The 19,834-nt window shown below is 39.6% G+C and overlaps 1 protein-coding gene across 1 annotated transcript in view; it reads right to left on the bottom strand.

Moving 5' to 3' along the window:
* The window catches only part of TEC (tec protein tyrosine kinase), a 136,923-nt gene that overhangs the window by 4,308 nt on the left and 112,781 nt on the right, over positions 1 to 19,834 (bottom strand). The window contains exons 9-14 of the mRNA XM_011973053.1: positions 15,275 to 15,329; positions 9,459 to 9,538; positions 8,152 to 8,285; positions 4,948 to 5,022; positions 4,000 to 4,171; positions 3,667 to 3,883 (exon numbers count right to left, since the gene is read on the bottom strand). Coding sequence (XP_011828443.1) covers positions 3,667 to 3,883; positions 4,000 to 4,171; positions 4,948 to 5,022; positions 8,152 to 8,285; positions 9,459 to 9,538; positions 15,275 to 15,329 — 733 coding nt within the window. The remainder of the gene's footprint in view (positions 1 to 3,666; positions 3,884 to 3,999; positions 4,172 to 4,947; positions 5,023 to 8,151; positions 8,286 to 9,458; positions 9,539 to 15,274; positions 15,330 to 19,834) is intronic.

The raw sequence follows: 19,834 nt of genomic DNA, 5'->3' as shown, positions 1-19,834 counted from the left end.
AGGGTCTGCCTCTGTCGCCCAGGCTGGAGTGCAGTGGCGCAATCTTGGCTCACTGCAACCTCCACCTCCCAGGTTCAAGTGATTCTTCTGCCCCAGCCTCCAGAATAGCTGGGATTACAGGCACCTATCATCACACCCAGCTAATTACTGTATTTTTAGTAGAGACGGGGTTTTACCATTGTGGCCAGGCTAGTCTTGAACTCCTGTCCTCATCCATCTGCCTCAGCTTCCCCCAGTGTTAGGATTATAGGTGTGAGCCACCACACTGGCCAACTGTCATTCTTAAACAAGGGCTAATAGAAGAGTCAACTCACTTTTCTCCCTCCCAGACCTGTTCTTATTAAACTATCCAGTTTTCTTACTGACAATGAGAACATCTCTTGAAGTCCTTAATCCAGTTCTCACAATGATGGGTGACCAATCTCTTAACCAATATTTCTGCTCAGTGATTGGTCATCTCATCCCAGTCAAAGAACAGGCTGGGTGCAGTGGCTCACGCCTGTAATCCCAACATTTTGGGAGGCTGAGGCGGGTGGAAAACTTGAGGTCAGGAGTTTGAGACCAGCCTGGCCAACATGACAAAACCCCGTCTCTACTAAAAATACAAAAAAATTTGCCAAGTGTAGTGGCACACAACTGTAGCCCCAGCTACCTGGGACTGGAGGCAGAATTGCTTGAACCTGGGAGGCGGACGTTACAATGAGCAGAGATCATGCCACTGCACTCTAGCCTGGGCGACAGAGCAAGACTCGGTCTCCAAAAGAACAGCTATGTGTGAATACAGTTCGCTTTTTCATTTATGTTCCCAGTATATTATAACATGATGTACAAGATAGGTCAAATACAATTGTGGATTATTTAATTTATATTTTCTTGCACATTCTTCAAGGTTACAAGGTTCAAGAAAATAGCTTGACAGAAAGACATGGTATTTCTCAGAAGGAAGACATGATGACTTTTTTTTTTTTTTTTTTTTTTTTAAGACCAAGTCTTGCTCTGTCACCAGGCTAGAGTCCAGTGGTGCCATCTCGGCTCACTGCAACATCCGCCTCCTGGGTTCAAGTGATTCTTCTGCCTCAGCCTCCCAAGTAGCCGGGACTACAGGCGGCCGCCACCACACCAGGCTGTTTTTTGTATTTTTAGTAGAGACAGGGTTTCATCATGTTCGCCAGGATGGTCTCGATCTCTTCACCTCGTGATCTGCCCGCCTCGGCCTCCCAAAGTGTTGGGATTATAAGCGTGAGCCACCACACCAGGCCAATAATATTTTAATACCATAACCCATAGACCAAGGTGTGTTTTTCTTTCTTCCTGACTGTTCATAATTCTATTTTCTCTATGCGGCAATTGCACTATGCGGTTCCTTCTTGCTGAGTGCATTTTAAGAGTCTCATAGGCCGGGCATGGTGGTTCATGCCCAGCACTTTGGGAGGCCGAGGCAGGCGGATCACGAGGTCAAGAGATCAAGACCATCCTGGCTAACACGGTGAAACCCCATCTCTGCTAAAAATACAAAGAAAATTAGCTGGGCATGGCGGCAGGTGCCTGTAGTCCCAGCTACTAGGGAGGCTGAGGCAGGAGAATGGCGTGAACCCGGGAGGCAGAGCTTGCAGTGAGTCAAGATCACGCCACTGCACTCCAGCCTGGGTGAGTGAGACTCTGTCTCAAAAAAAAAAAAAAAGTCTCTTATAAAATGAGAGTTAATGCCCATTCCCTGGACTGCCTGCATCTTCCTACGAAAACACTTCACAACTCCACAATGCCTGCGCTGGATGGTCAACAGGATTCTTTACCAAGAAGACAAGAGCATCCGAAGTTTCCCATAAGGGGTGACACAAACCTACCATAGTAATACCAATATCATAGGCACAGAAATATGAGAATCGTTTTTGCCAAAATATCATCTGTCTGGAAGGTGTAATCTGCCACACCGATGTAGATATTCAGTTTTTATCAGTTTTGTAAGGACAAAACAGACAAAGGTTCTTAGTTTACGAGTTTCGATTGACAGAGATGTTCTTCGTCATCCCTGACATAATGATAACAATAACTGATGCTATCTATAGCATGTATATTTTACAAAGCCCTTTGCCCCAGTCAAATAATGTGATCTTTAAAACAGTCTTGAAAGCCAAACAACATTATAACCCACAATTTATAGACACCGAAACTGAATCTAAGATAAGGTAAGTATCCCAAAACACACCTAGGAAATCAAGTGTTCCATCTCCAAATCTTCAACTCTCTAATATGCTTTAATTCTAGAGAGCATAGCATAGTAGTTAGGTAGGGACCCTAGAGCCAAGCTGCCCGGGTTCAAATCCTGGCTCTACAATTCACTTGTCCATTGGTAAGTTATTTTATCCTATTTGCACCTCAGTTTCCTCATCTGTAAAAAGGGAATAATAAGAAAATCTACTTCCCAGAATTATGATTAAACGAGTTTATTTGTAAAATACTTATCAGAACAATGTCTGTCTAAGGTGACTGCTAACTTTAAAAAATGTTTTGCTAAGGCTGGGCGCAGAGGCTCACACTTGTAATCCTAGCACGTGGGAGGCTGAGGCAGGCAGATCGCTTGAGCAGATCGCTTGAGTTTGAGACCAGTCTGAGCAACACAGCGAAACCCCATCTCTACAAAAATTAGCCAGGCATGGTGGCACATGCCTATAGTCTCAGCTACTTGGGGGCTGAGGCAGGAGGATCGCTTGAACCCGGGAGGTTGAGGCTGCAGTGGGCCAAGATTACGCCACTGCACTCCAGCCTGGAAGACAAAGTGAGACCCTGTCTCAAAGGAAAAAAAAATTTTTTTAGGTTTTTCTGCTTTCTAAAAAAATGTGTCCATGCTTTATCACTAGAAAGCTAAAACTAAAATATGGGAGGAAGTCCCAAATGAAAATTACACCCTTCTTGGTGAAAGAATTATTTTCTTTCAGGAGACAGACAGTGCTACTGATATGCTGAAAGCAAGCATTTTCAGCTGATTATTTTCAGGGGACAGACACTGCTGCTAATATGCTGAAAGCATTTGTAAAGAACAGGTAGAGAAGAAAAACAGAAGGAAAAGAAGAATGGAGGAGAGAGTGAGAACAGGTGAGAAGGGAAAAATTGTCTCCATCACAACAATTTAGAACTGGTAACAGATTTTTTTTTTCTGGTATTTTGAGAAGTTAACATGAACCTCCATGTTTTCCCAGTGATTTGAGAGATTTTTTTAAAAATCCAAAGGATTTCTCTTATAGTTTCTGTTTATAGTGTATGAAGTGGAAAAGAACTTGGGATCTAGTTAGAAAGTCAAGGCCAACCGCAACTTCCCTACTTATCACAGGAGGCAAGCCATTTCACTTCCCTAAAGCTAATTTTCTCATCTGTACAAGAGTGATGGTAAGAGAATCCACTGTGAGTAGCTATCTCATGGGATTCTTATGGAGATCAAAAAATTAAAACATGGAAACTTGCTTGGAGATATTAACTAGGTAAATAATTAGACTGAATAAAGATCTTTCCTTTAAAATTACAGGGCAAGTTAAATTTACCAACTTTAAAAATAATGGTGAAAGATTGTTAAGAACAAAAATTGGCTATTAACACATCATTGCACATTTGCTGAGCCAGTGTTACAAAGGAATTCAGCCAATGAGTGGGAATGTGGGCAGCTAGGGTTACCAGATCTCTGTGGATGAAGCTGTTTCTCTCCAGATACTCCATCCCTTCACACACATCCTGACACATGCTCAGCAGCACGTCTCTACTGAAATGACCTTGTCTCTGTCGGAGGAAATTCAGAAGGCAGCCCCTTTCCATGAACTCGGTAACAATGTATATTGGTTTCTGCTGGGTGCATACACCATAAAGCTGCACTAACTTCGGGTGTGTCAGTTTCCTGGAAAGGAAGACATACACATATATAGTTACTATAGGAAAAGAAACTACCAAGTTTTTGGTGAGGGGCCACTTTTTAATACAAAAAGGTGAGCCAGAAAGATGATCACCACTTACATCATCACTTTAGCTTCTTCTATAAAGTCCTCCTCGCACATGGCACCTTCCCGAATAGCTTTGATTGCGACTTTGTACTGGGCTCGCCATTTGCCAAGCCTCACCACTCCAAACAGTCCACTTCCCAATTCCCTCATAAAGGTCAGTTCTGAAGGGTTAATCTCCCACTTCTCTGCATGACAGAAGGGGAAAATGTTCATATTTAAAAAGGAAAACATAGCATGAATCAGAGAGGGGAAAAAGAACCTATAACCAAGATCAACCTCAAAATTACAGGATAACACTGTAATAATTCCTGGTAAAACACAGAAGAGACTTGAAACCTGCATCTGAACTGCCACAGGTGGGGAGGATGAATCCCTTCTAACCAATGTGAAATGAAGAAGGCAAGACAATTCTGCACAAATAATAATAGTAATAATAATAATAATAATAATAATAATAATAATAATATAGCCTGAAAGTTAAAGGTACTTTTGTCAAACAAACACTTCCTTCTTTACCACTCTCCCTTCTCAGGTTTGTTGTTGTTTTTTTTTCTTTTTCAATTCCATCAAGTTGGAAATAATGTAATCTGCTGTTTTAAAGGCTTTTGTCAGAAGCGACAAAGACCATTAAGTTGGAAGCTTTCTTTCTTACCTTCATCCTTACTCACGTTCTTGTAAGCAATAAAGCTGGTGAGAACCAGGAAGGGCTTTGATTTATTTTAGATGTTAACACGATAATGCTTATTTTTTTACTGACAGAAAGTTTTCTATGGAATTATGAATAATGATGAAAATATAATACCTAGGCTGCTACGGTCTTAAGTATAATTACCTAAAAACCCATACTATAAACTTATGAAAACAATTCCAGTATGTGAAATAGTACACATCCAAATTTATCTTATGACAATGGATTCTTTTTAAGGAAAATCAGCTCACGCAACCACAAAATAAGAGTTACCATAGCTGAATCCTGCAGTGGTGGGTGCATTCTTCCCTTTCACACTAACTGGGTACCGAAGCCGGGTGACAAGTCCTAATAATCAAAGAAAGCGTTGCAGTCAAACTCATTCATAATCATTCTGCTTGGTCACATGCTACAGGAAACTCACTTACAAAATTCATCATTTATTCATTTACTGCGCATCCTCTGTGTGTACATACAGCACTGTGCTATATGCTTTTATTCATTCAACAAATATTTTCTTTTAAATACTACAGTGTTTAACAGGCACCATGCTAACTTTCTCTTTTTCCAAATATTTTAAAGGATGTTAAAAGGTTTCTAACAGTTATTTCACGTTCTTTTCCAATATGAGAGCTGAACTATGAAAGGGAATTATATTAGTCTGCTAAAAATGAAAGTTATTCACCTGACATGACTCAGTATTAGCAATCTTAGCATAAAAATCGGGCTCTAAGATAGCAACAATTCGGAATACCAACTACTGGAAATCAGTGTGTATCTTTTAACCCAAGTTGCATACAGCACTAAATAAGAAACAGGAGGTGTCTCTTCCAAAAACACCCATAGCACTCTGTATTTCCTCTACTACAAGATATTTCAAAGCAATTTAAAATCATTATGTACTTCTCTGTCTCCCCACAAGTGGTAGGGTCTCGGAAAATCAGGATCAGTTACTACACCTAGTCCACCACAGTCTCCCCAAAGTCTGGCTCTGTTTCTGGCATGCAGTAGGCACTTGATACATGTTTGTTGAATGAATTGAGATGACAGTGAAGAATAAAACTTATACAGGAATACGGAAGAAAAATTTAGGGAGCAAAAACACCAAAAAAGAAAACAACAGAATGAGATATAAATTGATACGAAATCAGTTCCTCAAATGTTAAACACAGAGTTACCATATGACGCAGCATACCCATAACTAGGTAAATACCCAAAAGAAATGAAAACATATTTCCACGCAAAAACTGGTGTACAGGTGTTTACAGAAGCATTATTCATAAGAGAACTAATGTGGAAACAACCCAAATGTCCATCAACTGATGAATAATAAACAAAATCCATACAATGAATTATTATTTTTATACCTGGCCACAAACCAATTTCTAACAATGTGTTCAGGAAGTCCATCACAGCAATAAACATTAATGTCAATTTACATTGTCTAGAATTCCTAGTGATATTGTCAGCAAATTTTTTCCTTAACCTCATTTTACCTATAGTTTTTACATATCTAGGCTGTGTCTTGGCTTCCATAAGTAGATGAAGCACGACTTTCTAACACAACAGGTGGATGGTAAGATATTCCCCCTATATTTGAAGATAGAGGGGTTGATCCCGTCTCAACATTGAGCATTATTATACTCAATTTGAAACTGTTATTTTACTTAAGAGTTAAATGTAGACTTGTATGCTGGCCTGAGAACCTAAGCATTCCACAAATATTGTGTTAGGCTCTGGGTTGTGACTCAATAATAAGTAGAAGTTATTGTGCAATTACTATGTGTCAAGCCCTGTTCATTTTGTTTATATTATCTGATTATTTCAGTAAACTCGTGATGTATGTTTTTAAAAAAGGGAATGGAATGCATCTACATACTACAACATGACAACGTCAACAACAGTTACGTTAAGTCAGTGAAGCTAGTCACGGAAGACCACATATTCTATAATTCCATTTATATGAAATGTCCAGAATAGGCAAATCTATAAGGGAGACAGAAAGTATGTTAATGGTTGCCTGGGGCTGGGCTGGTGAAGGGGGATGGGGTGACAATTATTTGATACAAAACTTCTTCTTGGGATGATGACAACGTTCTTTAAAAAAAAATTTAGATTATGCTGATAGTTGGCACAACTCTGTAAATATGCTAAAAACCACTGAATTGTATACTTTAAATGGGTGGGCTTTATAGTATATAAATTTTATCTAAATAACCATTATTATTACCTGAAAAAAAGTGAACAGTCACAAAATAGCAGGCTTTGCAAAGGGTGCCTTCAATAAAATTTCAAAATTTTTCATAAGTTGGGTGAAGCACTTGGCTATCCCTGCCCAGTTACATTTTTAAAGTCAAAGGCTGGAAATCTTTCTATATAATCCTGTGGAACTTTAATTTTCATAAATGTCGTTTCGTTTCTGTTATTTTTTGGTATTCAGTTTGTTCCCACTCTGGTGGTAGTGTACCAGAGATTCAAGAAGATGGTTAACTTGTAGGATATGATTACTCTACTCTCTGGAAACCTACAGCATAGGACTGAATCCTGGTTTATCTGGTATCTTCTGTGACTATTCTGAAATAGACATATCTTGGACGTTAGTATCAAGGACATATATACCACATAAATGTGAACTTTTTTTAACTTTTAAGTTCAGGGTTATAAGTGCAAGTTTGTTACATGGGTAAACTTGTGTCATGGGGGTTTGCCATACAGATTATTTCATTACCCAGGTATTAAGCCTAGTACCCATAAGTTGTTTTTCCTGATCCTCTCCGTCCTCCCAACCTCTACCCTACAAAAGACTCCAGTGTGTGTTGTTCCCCTCTGTGTGACCATGTATTCTTATTGTTTAGCTTCCACTTACAAGAGAGACCATGTGGTATTTGGTTTTCTGTTCCTGTGTTAGTTTGCTAAGGATAATGGCCTCCCTGCAAAGGACATGATCCCATTCTTCTTTGATGGCTTCACAGATTCCATGCTGTATATGTACCAGATTTTCTTTATCCTGTCTATCACTGATGGACATTTAGGTTGATTCCATGTCTTTGCCATTATGAACAGTGCTGCAATGAACACCCACATGCATGTGTCTTTATAATAGAATGATTTATATTCCTTTGGGTACACACCCAGTAATGGGACTGCTGGGTTGAATGGTGTTTCTGCCTTACTGTCTTCCACAATGGCGGAACTAATTTATACTCCCACCAACAGTGTATAAATGTAATGTGAACATTTGCTATATACCAATGGAATAACTCATGTCCTAAGGTCAAGACAGAGCTTTTTATAAAACTTGACATTATTTCTAATTATTCTTTGTATATATTATTCCTTTAATATGCAGTAATTTTAAATCAACCACATTTTACAATGAACTAACTATAAAATAAAACTGCTCAAGGAATTAATCACAGTATCTGATCATTTTAATCACAACCTTATATTTGAAGTAGGTTTTCACAGCTCACTTACCTGCTGCATTGTGCTTATGATATTCAATAATCTCAGGAATTGAGCCAAAAGCATGTTTTTCAGCTAGGTAATACTTCTTTGGAGATGTTGTTGTTTCCTTTATATGATAATGCCTGAAACCCGATGAACCTTCTCTAGAACAAAAATCAAAATGTGTCAGAACCAAGTTGAAATAATAGAACTTCATTCTTAAGGTGTTTTCTACAAGGGCAACCACAGCATCTATCCATATGATTCCCTCTATTCCTGGCACAAATTTTACTTCCCCTATGTTCTTCTTAGCTTCGTCTTTCATATTAGCATGTCAAAGTTTTTAAAGTACTCACTGAAAACACACATGGCCCTTTGCATGAGATTTGGAAAGAGAACATTTATGAATTCCACTTACCAACAGCTGGAAGTCTTAACGTAGCTATTAGCAGCTACTGCTTTTTGTTCCTGCTGTTGCATAAACTTACAAATGTCTAGAATACTTAAATCGCCAATAGCGAATAAATTAGACTTTTAAACATTCAACTTTAGGTACCTTTCTAGAGCAGAGATCTTCTCTAGTCCTCTCTTGCTAAAAATGCTTTCAAGATGACTCCTGTTGCTCTTAGGGTAAAGCTCAGACTTATTGACATTCACATGAACTTGCCTCTGCTTCAACTCTCAGGCTTCTCTCTCCTCCCTTCACTCTGCTCCCATTCTACCACACAGCTACAACATACTTTTCAGTGACTTGAACTCACCACATCCTCTCTCCCCTCTAGGTCCAGGCAATTTCCTGGTGAGAAACACTCCGTCCCCTCCCTCTGAGTTTTTCCTGCTCACCTCTCAGGTCTCAGCCTGGATGTCATTTGGGAGAGCGTTCATGACTAACTCAAGATGTGCCTAGGCTGTTTACCATTCCCCACCCCCAAACCTACCACACACACACATTACCCTCCCACATGGCACTTACTACCATCACTGTCTGTTACTGGGCTGTAGCATCTACTAACCTACTGGTGGACAGGGTCTCTGCATCCTTTGCTCATGATTTTATCCTTAGTGACCAGTACCGTTCACTATAAATGTTTGTTGAATGTTACTAAAGTTATTATAGCCATACTCAACAAATACATATGAAAAACTATAGGGAAAATTACTGAAAATATAAATACAAAAAACAGTATATACACTTCAGAAATCAAGTTCAGGTTTTCTTTTTAATGGTGAAATGCTGCATATTTTTATGAAAATTAGGAATCCATATAAACTACATGGGAAGTTCATGCAAAAACTCTAAATTATTTAAAAAAAAAAAAAATGGCAGGATTACTCACCCTCCAAACTTGGTATAAAGGGAGACTGTGTACAAGCCTGGTTGACTGGAATCCCTTACCATAAAACCACCTTCTTTATCCTAAAATCCAAGTTCAGAAAAAAAATTTTTTATTCCAACTACTAATAGCATTGCCATGGAGAATACTGAAGAACCTAATATTATAATTTTATAATTATTATTCTTTCCCAGAAAATCTGCTTTGAAGAAGCACAACTTACCAATAGGGCCCCTTGGTTTCTCCCACCCACATGACTTTGTACTTCAAATTACTGCGCTAGGAGAGTAGTTAAAGAAATTGCACTCAATTCCCCACAATCACAAATCCTCACAAATGGTGAGACATTTCAATCAAACAATCTCTCAGTGCCCTTCCAGAACTGAGAGACAAGATTTTGCAACTCCTGTAAGGCCTGGACATGTAGGAAAACTGTCATGGAAAAATATATTTCCTAATGATTGGGTTTCATTTCATACATTTTTTGTATTTGTTATAAGCTTTGATTCTTGACTCAGTATGATTTTCAATTCACACTGAATTTTCCTATAAATGTCTCAGTGCTTTTTATAAGAATGAATTTAAAAATTCTTAATTCTCTAGAAGTTGAAGTTAAATATCAGTCTTTTTTTTTGAGACAGAGTCTCGCACTGTTGCCCAGGCTGGCTGGAGTGCAGTGGCACGATCTTGGCTCACTGCAGCCTCCACCTCCTGGGTTCAAAGAATTCTCCTGCCTCAGCCAGCCGAGTAGCTGGGACTATAGGCGTGCACCACCATGTCCAGCTAGTTTTTATATTTTTAGTAGAGACGGGGTTTCACCATGTTGTTGGCCAGCTTGGTTTTGAACTTCTGACCTCCAGTGATCCACCCTCCTTGATCTCCGAAAGTGCTGGGATTACAGGCGTGAGCCAACATACCCAGCCAAATATCAGCCTTTACAAAAGGAGAGATGGAGGCACAAGTAACTTAAGCAGAGCAAATCAAGAGTTGGAAACAATGCTAAAAGACTAAAGGTCAAATCTTTCTCAGGTTCCAAGCTGAAAAGCAAGAAATAGACCCTACGAACCTCAAATACCTCTCTGTCCAGTAACACTACCATCAATCTCTAGTATTTAAATTGCTTTAAGATGAAAAGTGTGTCCTTTATTAGTTGAAAAATAAAACAAATTGTACTCTTCTTCATAGGAAAAACAATGGAATTAAATAAGGTCCCACAAAAATACCTGATAACAATTAGGGACAATAATTGTAATAATCGATCAGTAAAAAGTGTAACAGAGGCTGGGCACGGTGGCTCATGCCTGCAATTACAGTACCTTGGGAGGCTGAGGCAGGCAGATCAGTTGAGGTCGGGAGTTCAAGACCAGCCTGGCCAAAATGGGAAAACCCCATCTCTACTAAAAATACCCCATCTTTACTAAAAATTAGCCAGGCATGGTGGTGCATGCCTGTAATCTCAGCTACTTGGGAGGCTGAGGTAGGAGAATCGCTTGAACCCAGGAGACAGAGGCTGCAGTAAGCCAAGATCACACCACTGCACTCTAGTCTGGGAGACAGAGAGAGAGAAACTATCTTAAATAATATAAATAAACAAACAAACAAACAAACAAACACATTTATTTATTGAAAATTTATTCTGTTCTAATGTTCTAGCATATCAATTTATTTAATCATCAAAACAGTCCTATTACATAGGTACTATTGTTATCCCCACATTACTTCGCAGGTAAGGAAATGACAAACAGAAAGACTGGCTGGGTAATTTGCACCAGGTCACACAGCTAGTAAGTAGTAGAGGCAGGATCTGGTCCCCAGGCTGCCATTTAGCTACTCACTCCGCTACATCTGCCTCTCACTGTGGGGTCTCCAGGGAGGCATGGAAGAATCCTGTGGGCATGGTTACGTGTAGTCAGAATTAACCAAAGTCACCTACTATTGTTTTTTTAACATCAACTACAAAAACAAGCACTCAACAAAATCTTGATGCATGATACTAAGCAGGAGGTAAAATGAGAAAACATGAGTTTAAAAGACTGGGAACAATAGCTAAATAGAAAACTAGATCAGAAATGCAGAGAATTGTAGAGATCATCTTCTAGTCCAACTCCTTCTCTTACAGATGTGAAAAGTAGGCTAGAAAAGTCACAGGGAGACCCAGGTCCCATTACTCAGCACAGGGTAGTTCCCCCTATACATTTTACCCTTTCATTTTATTTCGTTTTAAAGGTATAGCAATTTCAGCACATTTATTTCTAAATGGAATTAAACATCTATTAATGCTTTATTTATAAAAGACATTATGTAGTATCAATGTAAACTATTTTAAAATAACTAACTTCGAGCCAAAAAAAAAAAAAAACCAAACAAATACTTAAGTACTAAAAGTCAAGACAGCAAATGATCAATCAGGAAGAAAGCATTAGAGTAAGCTTGCCCCTCATGCTAAGGAAAGTGAAAGTGCAACAACTGCAGCAAAATAAGGATGGGCCACTACAGGAGACTCCCTCTGCCAGGGAATACACTGCTGCAGAACTCAGAGACTGCAAAGACCTTTAACCAACTACTGGCTGGTCCTAGAACAGTAGTGTTTGTTACTAATTGATAACAAACAGTTGCAGATTTCCTTTTTCCTTCTCTACTCCCACCGCTTCACTTGATTAGGCTTTAATCCATTTATGCCTAGGGTTCCATTATTGGAACACTAAGCTTGTGGGCGTTATTTACATCCTACGGCTCAAAGTCATCAAAGGTCTGATTTTTCACACACAAAAAATTTGCAACCTCCAGCATAAATGAGTTAAAAAAAATAAAAATAAAAAGCAACAACTACCTAGGGAACCCCTGGCTGCTTGGATGGTCTAACTGCGGGACACAGTGGGTGATGATATTTCCCTAGCCAGGAATGAAGCAGAAAAAAATGAGTGACATTACTACCCACCCAGCCCTGCAGCAACGCCTTCATAATGCAAGGCATACATACACAAGGGAATTGTAGCCTTATGGCCTGGATCATTCTGGCTGTGACAGAGGTTTGGCCTAATGAAGGAAATTTACCAGGAGGGACAACCTTGTGGTGGTTAGTGGAAAGCCCCAGGGGCTTCTCTAAAAATTAAGAATGAGGTAAGCCATCTATGCTCAGGTTTTCATGGGACTTGATAAAGCAATTTTTACTTCCAGGATGAAAAATAAATTGCTACAGGATATGCTGTGCTAACAAAAGGAAAATGAAAACTATCTGAAAGGTGGCAATGACAATTCTTTATGAAAGCTATAAGTTTTGCTCCTGTGTGCCTGTATGCCTATATGTCTATATGTGTTATATATGTGTGACATTTCTATGTGATCTAAGAAAACATCCGGTAAATGAAATTAGTTTTTAAATTGTTGGTAAAATAAAATAGAAACATCTTCAGAATTTAATTCAGACATTTTGCCTAGATCTACTAGTCAGACAGGTTTAGGTTGTCTCTGCCTCAGGTCATAAAACTGCTGCTTCTGAGACGTTTTTGACACTTGTTTGACTTGTATGTGAGCTTAATTAAAATTAATCACTTCCTAGATATTTTACTGGAAATTAGAACTACTAAGAGTTACAATAGTAGTTAGTGTATATAATTAAAACTACTAGATGTAAGAGAAACAATTCTATATACAGAGTGTATAAAGAAAGTAAGATGAATTTTTGGTGAAGAAGGCTACATAAAAGATAGGATAGAGCTTTTGCTGAAGAAAAAGTCATTTTTTCTAGTTCAGAGGTTATTTAAAGGTTGTTTCAAAATGAAGGAAAAAATGATATAGATAAAACTAAATGGGTAGAAAGAGAATGAAGAAAAAGAAAGGAAAGTCACAGAACTTGTCCCAGCAGGAAGGAAATCTTTAGATGGTTATTAAAAAATCAAATGAATAAAATGGAAATTAATGGCATTAAAACAAAGGTCTTAATACAACACTACTGAAGGTTGTGTGGACCAAAAGGAGCCCCTGCTGGTTCCCCAACATTAAAGAGCCCAGAATTACTTTGCTATATCTCCAGTCTGCAGAAACGTAAAAAGCTAAAAGACAGAGATTATAATGATATAAGGCTGACCAACAATTGTTTCAGGGCAAAACTGAAGCAGGTTAATCAAGATAAAGACTGACAAAAGGGCCAGGGTCCCTTGGCTCAACCCCCTGCTGGGAACCTAAAGCCTTCTGCACAACAGAGGGTAAAATGTTCTGGAGGTAGAGAAGAGAAGTTCCTAGGACTAAAACATAAAAACATAAGGGTTTATAAGACTATGAAAGTTGGAATGTTTGAACAGGTTTTATGTAAAGTAGCTGTGTCTCCTTTATCTAAATGTTTTATGGGAATGAACATTGTATTTGACTGGGGAATGTTTCTTCTACTGTAAAACAGAGGGCATGTAAACCTGCCCTTCAAGCAATATTAATTGGATGTGATAAATGGGAGCCAGTATGACTGTCCAAGCTCATAGTGTAGAGAAAGTTGGAATGCTGGTAGGGACAAATTTTCTACCTGATAGTCTTTTGTTGAGTGTTACTAGGTCTTATGGCAAAAGCCAGTTAGCACCTCCCAGTGACAACTACTGGCACTCTGGACTAGAGAACTTCTACTAGAGGGGCATTTACTGCCTTGCTATGGATGCTAACTATAGCCACATCTACGACTGAAGAACATAAAATGTTCTTGACACCTGAAATATCCGTGCTGTCTCAGGTGATGTCAGAGGAACACTCTAATGGAGATAGCAGTATCTAAAAGAGTTCCATCATAAAATGGAAATGGTTCATACAGGATCACACTATCTGGTGGGTACAAGGAGGAGACACTCATGAGCAGGGAGCCTCTCTAACCCAAAGACTGACTCTGGAACTGTGTGAGTAGCTGCTGGATTCTACAGTGCCCAATAAACAGCTCTCAACTGACCAAGCAAGAGTTGCTTGGTTTGTGGATGGCGGTTCCAAGGTGAATGGACAACAACCTGTGTGGAAGGCTGCTACTCTGAAGAAGAGTCAAGAAACTGTGTTTTTGTGTGTTCTGAACTATTTAAAGCTTACAGCAATTGAGTAAAGTATAATTTTGAGAGCCAAACTGAGGCATTAACTATTCTCTCTACCTGATTTCTCCAAAATTTGGAAGCTATTTGTGAGTATTCTTATTTTGTGGCAATATAGTTTCTTGCATAAGTTCAATAAGCTGTTTTCTTTTGTAACAGGACACACTGGGGAAACCACTGCTACAATAACCACACTGGTTATTTTACCAAGGCTTTGGGCATATGAAGTTGTAAGGGCCAGTTTCAAGGGGTAGCGAGTAGGAAAACAGCCTGTTACATGGCAAGAGTGATGTAACCTTGAAGTGAAACCACAGTGATGACCAGTGCTCGATCCCCACTTACCAAGGTGTTTGCAGCAAGGTGTTTAAACAATGCTTTCATAAAGATGCTTATCTAACCTCACCAGTGGTCACATGTGCTGGTAAGAAAGGCTAAAGACATGTCCAGCTGCACGTTTTACCCTAAAAGTTTGCTATATAAAGAATACTTTCTGGAGGGCAGGTGTGGGGATAACTGCCCTGAGGCCACAGGGCCACCCATGATTACTTCTGTTTATAAGTCCCTATTAAATATTTCTTTCTAGAAACTGAATTTGTCAGCCTCTTTCTTCAGTCTCTGAGCTCCCTCAGCCTCTGGGAATAGTTTTGCATAGACTTGCTCACTGCTGAACAAATTTAGAAAGAGAGATATGTGGAACTACTTATTATGGACTCATTAAAATTTATTTGCCCTTAAGCCAAACCCACAAGTACAAACACTTACTTCACTGCGGAGGAGTTGCTCTGCCTTGCTTCTATTCATATTTCTGCAATACCATCTGAACAGAAAAAACAATACATTTCAGGCCTCAGGTTTTTAGGACATATTTTATTATTTTCAGAATTAATAAGGTAATTCCACTCATTAATAATAAATCTAACAAATAAGAACAAGATATCACTCATAATTTCAATAACAGACAACTAGTAATTTTGATGTATATACTTCCAGACTTTTTCTACCCATATTTCTATGAAAACATGTATGTATGCCCATATTCTTACGTTTTATTAGAGTGAGATCAAACTACATAGGCTATACTATAATCTGAATTTTTCATATAACACTATAGGATATTTTTGCAAATCAATATAAGTCTACATATGATAGTATGCATGTGCCATAATTTATTTAAGCTATTCTTCACTGTTCAACATAAAAATCATTTTCAATTTTTCACTACTAGAATCACGGCAAGAATGAATTTTACTCCACTGACTCAAACATGCAGGAAGTGGCACTTTGTATTACTGTCTTTAATTCAAACTAAATCTTATTCCAAACTAAGGCTTATTCCAGGCCCTCCTCCTATCAATATGGCAGCAGATTTCATCTCAAGTCATAATGGTGGCTCCCTCAATGAATTTCACAAAGGTCCTAAGTGAAAAAAGAAACAACAAAACATAAGCACAGGCCTCCTGGGTCTTCAGACTTGCTGGTTTCCAGCAGAGCCCCAAGTCCTGTGGTTGCCCAAGACTCTATTGTAGAAATGTCTGCCATGACCAATCAGCTGGTCTTCCCTCCCATGAGATCTTTCAACCACCCAGTGCCACATCCCAAGACCCTGCCAATCTGTACCTCTTCTTCTTTTTTTTGAGATAGAGTCTTGCTCTGATACCCAGATGAAAGTGTAGTAGCGCAATCTCAACTCACTGCAACCTCCACCTCCTGGGTTCACACGATTTTCCTGCCTCAGCCTCCTGAGTAGCTGGAATTATAGGCAGGCACCACCACACCTGGCTAATTTTTGTATTTTTTGTAGACAGGGTTTCACCGTGTTGACCAGGCTGGTCTCGAACTCCTGGCCTCAAAGGACCTGCCCACCTTGGCATCCCAAAATCCTGGGATTACAGGCGTGAGCCACCATGCCTGGTCCTGTACCTCTTCTTATCCTTTGGAAAGCCCTTTTCTTGATACTGTCATTAACCACCTCATCCTTAGAGATACTTGCCTCTCTGTACTTTCCCCAGCATAATCGATCCCTCCATGTGATTTAAGCAAACAGGCCATAAGAACATGAACTTAGATAATTTTTCTTTGGCCTTTGGTTTTAAACTTATTTTGTTAGATCCTTACTCGTTGGCAAGGAATTCTCCACCACAGTCATATACCCTGAGACTTCAAATGTTATAAAATCAGCTCAGATCCTCTGGACATTTAAATTTCCCAGTACGGCTTCAGCCTTCCATAAGAGAACCAGCACCTGCTTTTGGCCCAGCAAAACCCTAAGACACGGAAACATAGGCCTTCTCTGACTAAAGAAGGGAAAAACACAAAGAACAAAAAAGACAATACAAGATCTTTTTCTGTCCAGATTCTTTTATGTAGTAGCCAAATGCAAATTACAGCCTCCATCCAAGCTAGACTGTTAGACATTTTAATTGGAATCTGAGGTGTTGAGCCAGGCCTCAGAATTGTCAACATCTCATTACATGGACCTCGTTTTATGAAATGAGACCAAGTTCAACAAAATTGCAGTTGTGATCAATACATTTCTGAATGCAATTGAGAAATATAATAAATTAGGAGAACAGAATTCTGTCCCTAATGCTTTTCCACTGGTACAAAGAAACATTTATCAAGTGCCAAAAACATTCATAAAAATTAACTAAGGAAACATACCTGGAGCTTTCATTATGAATTATAAAGTAGCAGGATTTGAGAGATTGAGAAAAAGTTATTAAAAACAGAAGATCCAGTCCATCTTCACAATAAGAGTAAGCAAAGGTGGTTTCATCTTGGGTTCAGATATAAGAAATCAGTGAAGCTAAATTGTAGCTCTCAAGAGGAAACTAGACATAAGATATTTAGAGAAAGCAGGAGGCCCCTGCCTCATCTACTGTATTCCAGCTCCTCAGAAGGAGGAAAGAAGGAATCTACTGCACAAAGGGAAGGCTCTTGAAAATCCTGTTCTGAGGGGTCATTTTTAGGGCGTTGACAAGTTCCCTGGAAAGGATGTTCCCTTCTTTGGGATATCAACTCAGACCTTTAAGTGTCTGTTGAAAGACAGAAAGGAGGAAGGAGTCATACACAAATAGATGAATTAACTCATGGTCAGGATTTTCTAACAGTTCAGTTCTTGGTGGCTTCTTTCTCCTCTCCTGCGACTATCTATCTCCAGGCAAGAAAAAAAAAAAAAAAAAAAAGACAACAGTGGCTCCCCTGAATTCTCCCATCAGGAAGAATTACACACACAGGTAAAATGTGACACAGATACCATACACCTCTATAAAGGAATACCTGAGGCTGGCTAATTTATAAAGAGAAGAGGTGTATTTGACTCATGGTTCTACAGGATGTACAGGAAGCATCGTGCCAGCACCAGCATCTGAAAAAGACCTCAGGATGCTTCCACTCATGTCTGAAGATGAAGGGAGCTGGTGTGCAGACATTACATGATAAGATAGAGAAAGCAAGAGAAGACAGAGGCACCAGGATTTTTTTTTTTTTTTCTTTATTTTTTTGAGACAGAGTCTTGCTGTGTCACCCAGGCTGGAGTACTGTGGCGTGATCTCGGCTCACTGCAACCTCCACCTCCTGGGTTTAAGTGGTTCTCCTGCCTCAGCCTCCCAAATAGCTGGGACTACAGGTGCATGCCACCACGCTTAGCTAATTGTTTTTTTTTGTTTGTTTTGTTTTTTGACATGGAGTTTCACTCTTGTTGCCCAGGTTGGAGTGTAATGGCGCGATCTCAGCAACCTCTGCCTCCTGGGTTCAAGAGATTCTCCTGCCTCAGCCTCCCAAGTAGCTGAGATTACAGGCACCTGCCACCATGCCTGGCTAATTTTCACCATGGTGGCCAGACTGGTCTACTGACTTCAAGCAATCTGCCCATCTCAGCACCCAAAATACTGGGATTACAGGTGTGAGCCACTGTGCCCAGCCCAGGCTCTTTTCAACAACCAGTTTTCGTGGGAACTAAGAGTGAGAACTCACTTCCTTGAGAATGGTACCAAGTCATTCACCATGGGGGAGAGCTCTACCTCCATAATCCAAACATCTCCCCGCAGGCCCCTGCTCCAACAATGGGGATCAAATTTCAACATGAGACTTGGCGAGGTCTCCAGATCCAAGCCACAGCAGTCAGGTGCTGCTCTAAGCATGTTACATTTATTACCTCATTTCATCCTCACAACTCTTAGGAGGTTAAGTGGTATTATCACTGCTGTTTTGCAAATGAAAAAATTGAGAAACAGAGAAGTAAAACATATCTCAAGGGCATACAGCTAGGAAACAGCAAAGCCAAAATTGAACCAAATGTCTGGTCTCAAAGCCTGTGCCATACTAAAATGGTTCCTACTGATCTTTTAAAGATGAGAAAACTGATTCTAAGAGGTTAAAATGTGCCTACTGTTACGCCAATCAATGGGTCCTGAAGTAGAACATACACCCAAGCCTAATTTCAGTGCTGGGAACAACCATATTGCCAGGGCAGCAGTCGGGAGACAGGGGAAAGAGGGCCCAACAGTGTTGTGGGAAGTCAGGGACCCCGAACAGAGGGACCGGCTGAAGCCATGGCAGAAGAACATAAATTGTGAAGATTTCATGGACATTTATTAGTTCCTTAAATTAATACTTTTATAATTTCTTATGCCTGTCTTTACTGCAATCTCTGAACGTAAATTATGAAGATTTCACGGACATTTATCACTTCCCCAATCAACACTCTTGTGATTTCCTATGCCTGTCTTTAGTTTAATCTCTTAATCCGTCATCTTCATAAGCTGAGGATGTATATCACCTCAGGACCCTATGATGATTACGTTAACTGCACAAATTGTTTGTAGAGCATGTGTGTTTGAACAATATTAAATCTGGGCACCTTAAGAATAGGATAACAGCGATTTTCAGGGAACAAGGGACATAACCTTAAAGTCTGGCTGCCTGTGGGCTGGGCAGGACAGAGCCATATTTCTCTTATTACCAAAAACAGCTGAATTCTTTCCCCAGTGAGGAATATTAATTAACAGCCCTGGGAAAAGAATGCATTCCCAGAGGAGGCCTCTGAAATGGCCACCCAGGAGTGTCTGCCTTATGCAGATGTAGATAGAGATGAAACATGCCCTAGTCTCCTTCAGCACTACTAGGCTTGCTAGGATTAGAAAACTCCAGCCTGGAGAATTCTAGTCAGATATGTTCTCTGTTCTTGAACCCTGTTAAAATGTTTATCAATGACAAGGCATACACAGTGGGACGTGGAAGTTCATTAGTGATTTTAGTTTCGCCCTGACCTTGTGATCTCGCCCTGACCTTCTGCCTTGTGATCTTTTTTTTTTTTTTTTT

The sequence above is a fragment of the Mandrillus leucophaeus genome, unplaced genomic scaffold, assembly GCF_000951045.1.
Source record: "Mandrillus leucophaeus isolate KB7577 unplaced genomic scaffold, Mleu.le_1.0 Scaffold1337, whole genome shotgun sequence".
Lineage (NCBI taxonomy): Eukaryota > Metazoa > Chordata > Mammalia > Primates > Cercopithecidae > Mandrillus > Mandrillus leucophaeus.
This window is presented reverse-complemented; position numbering and strand designations above follow the sequence as displayed.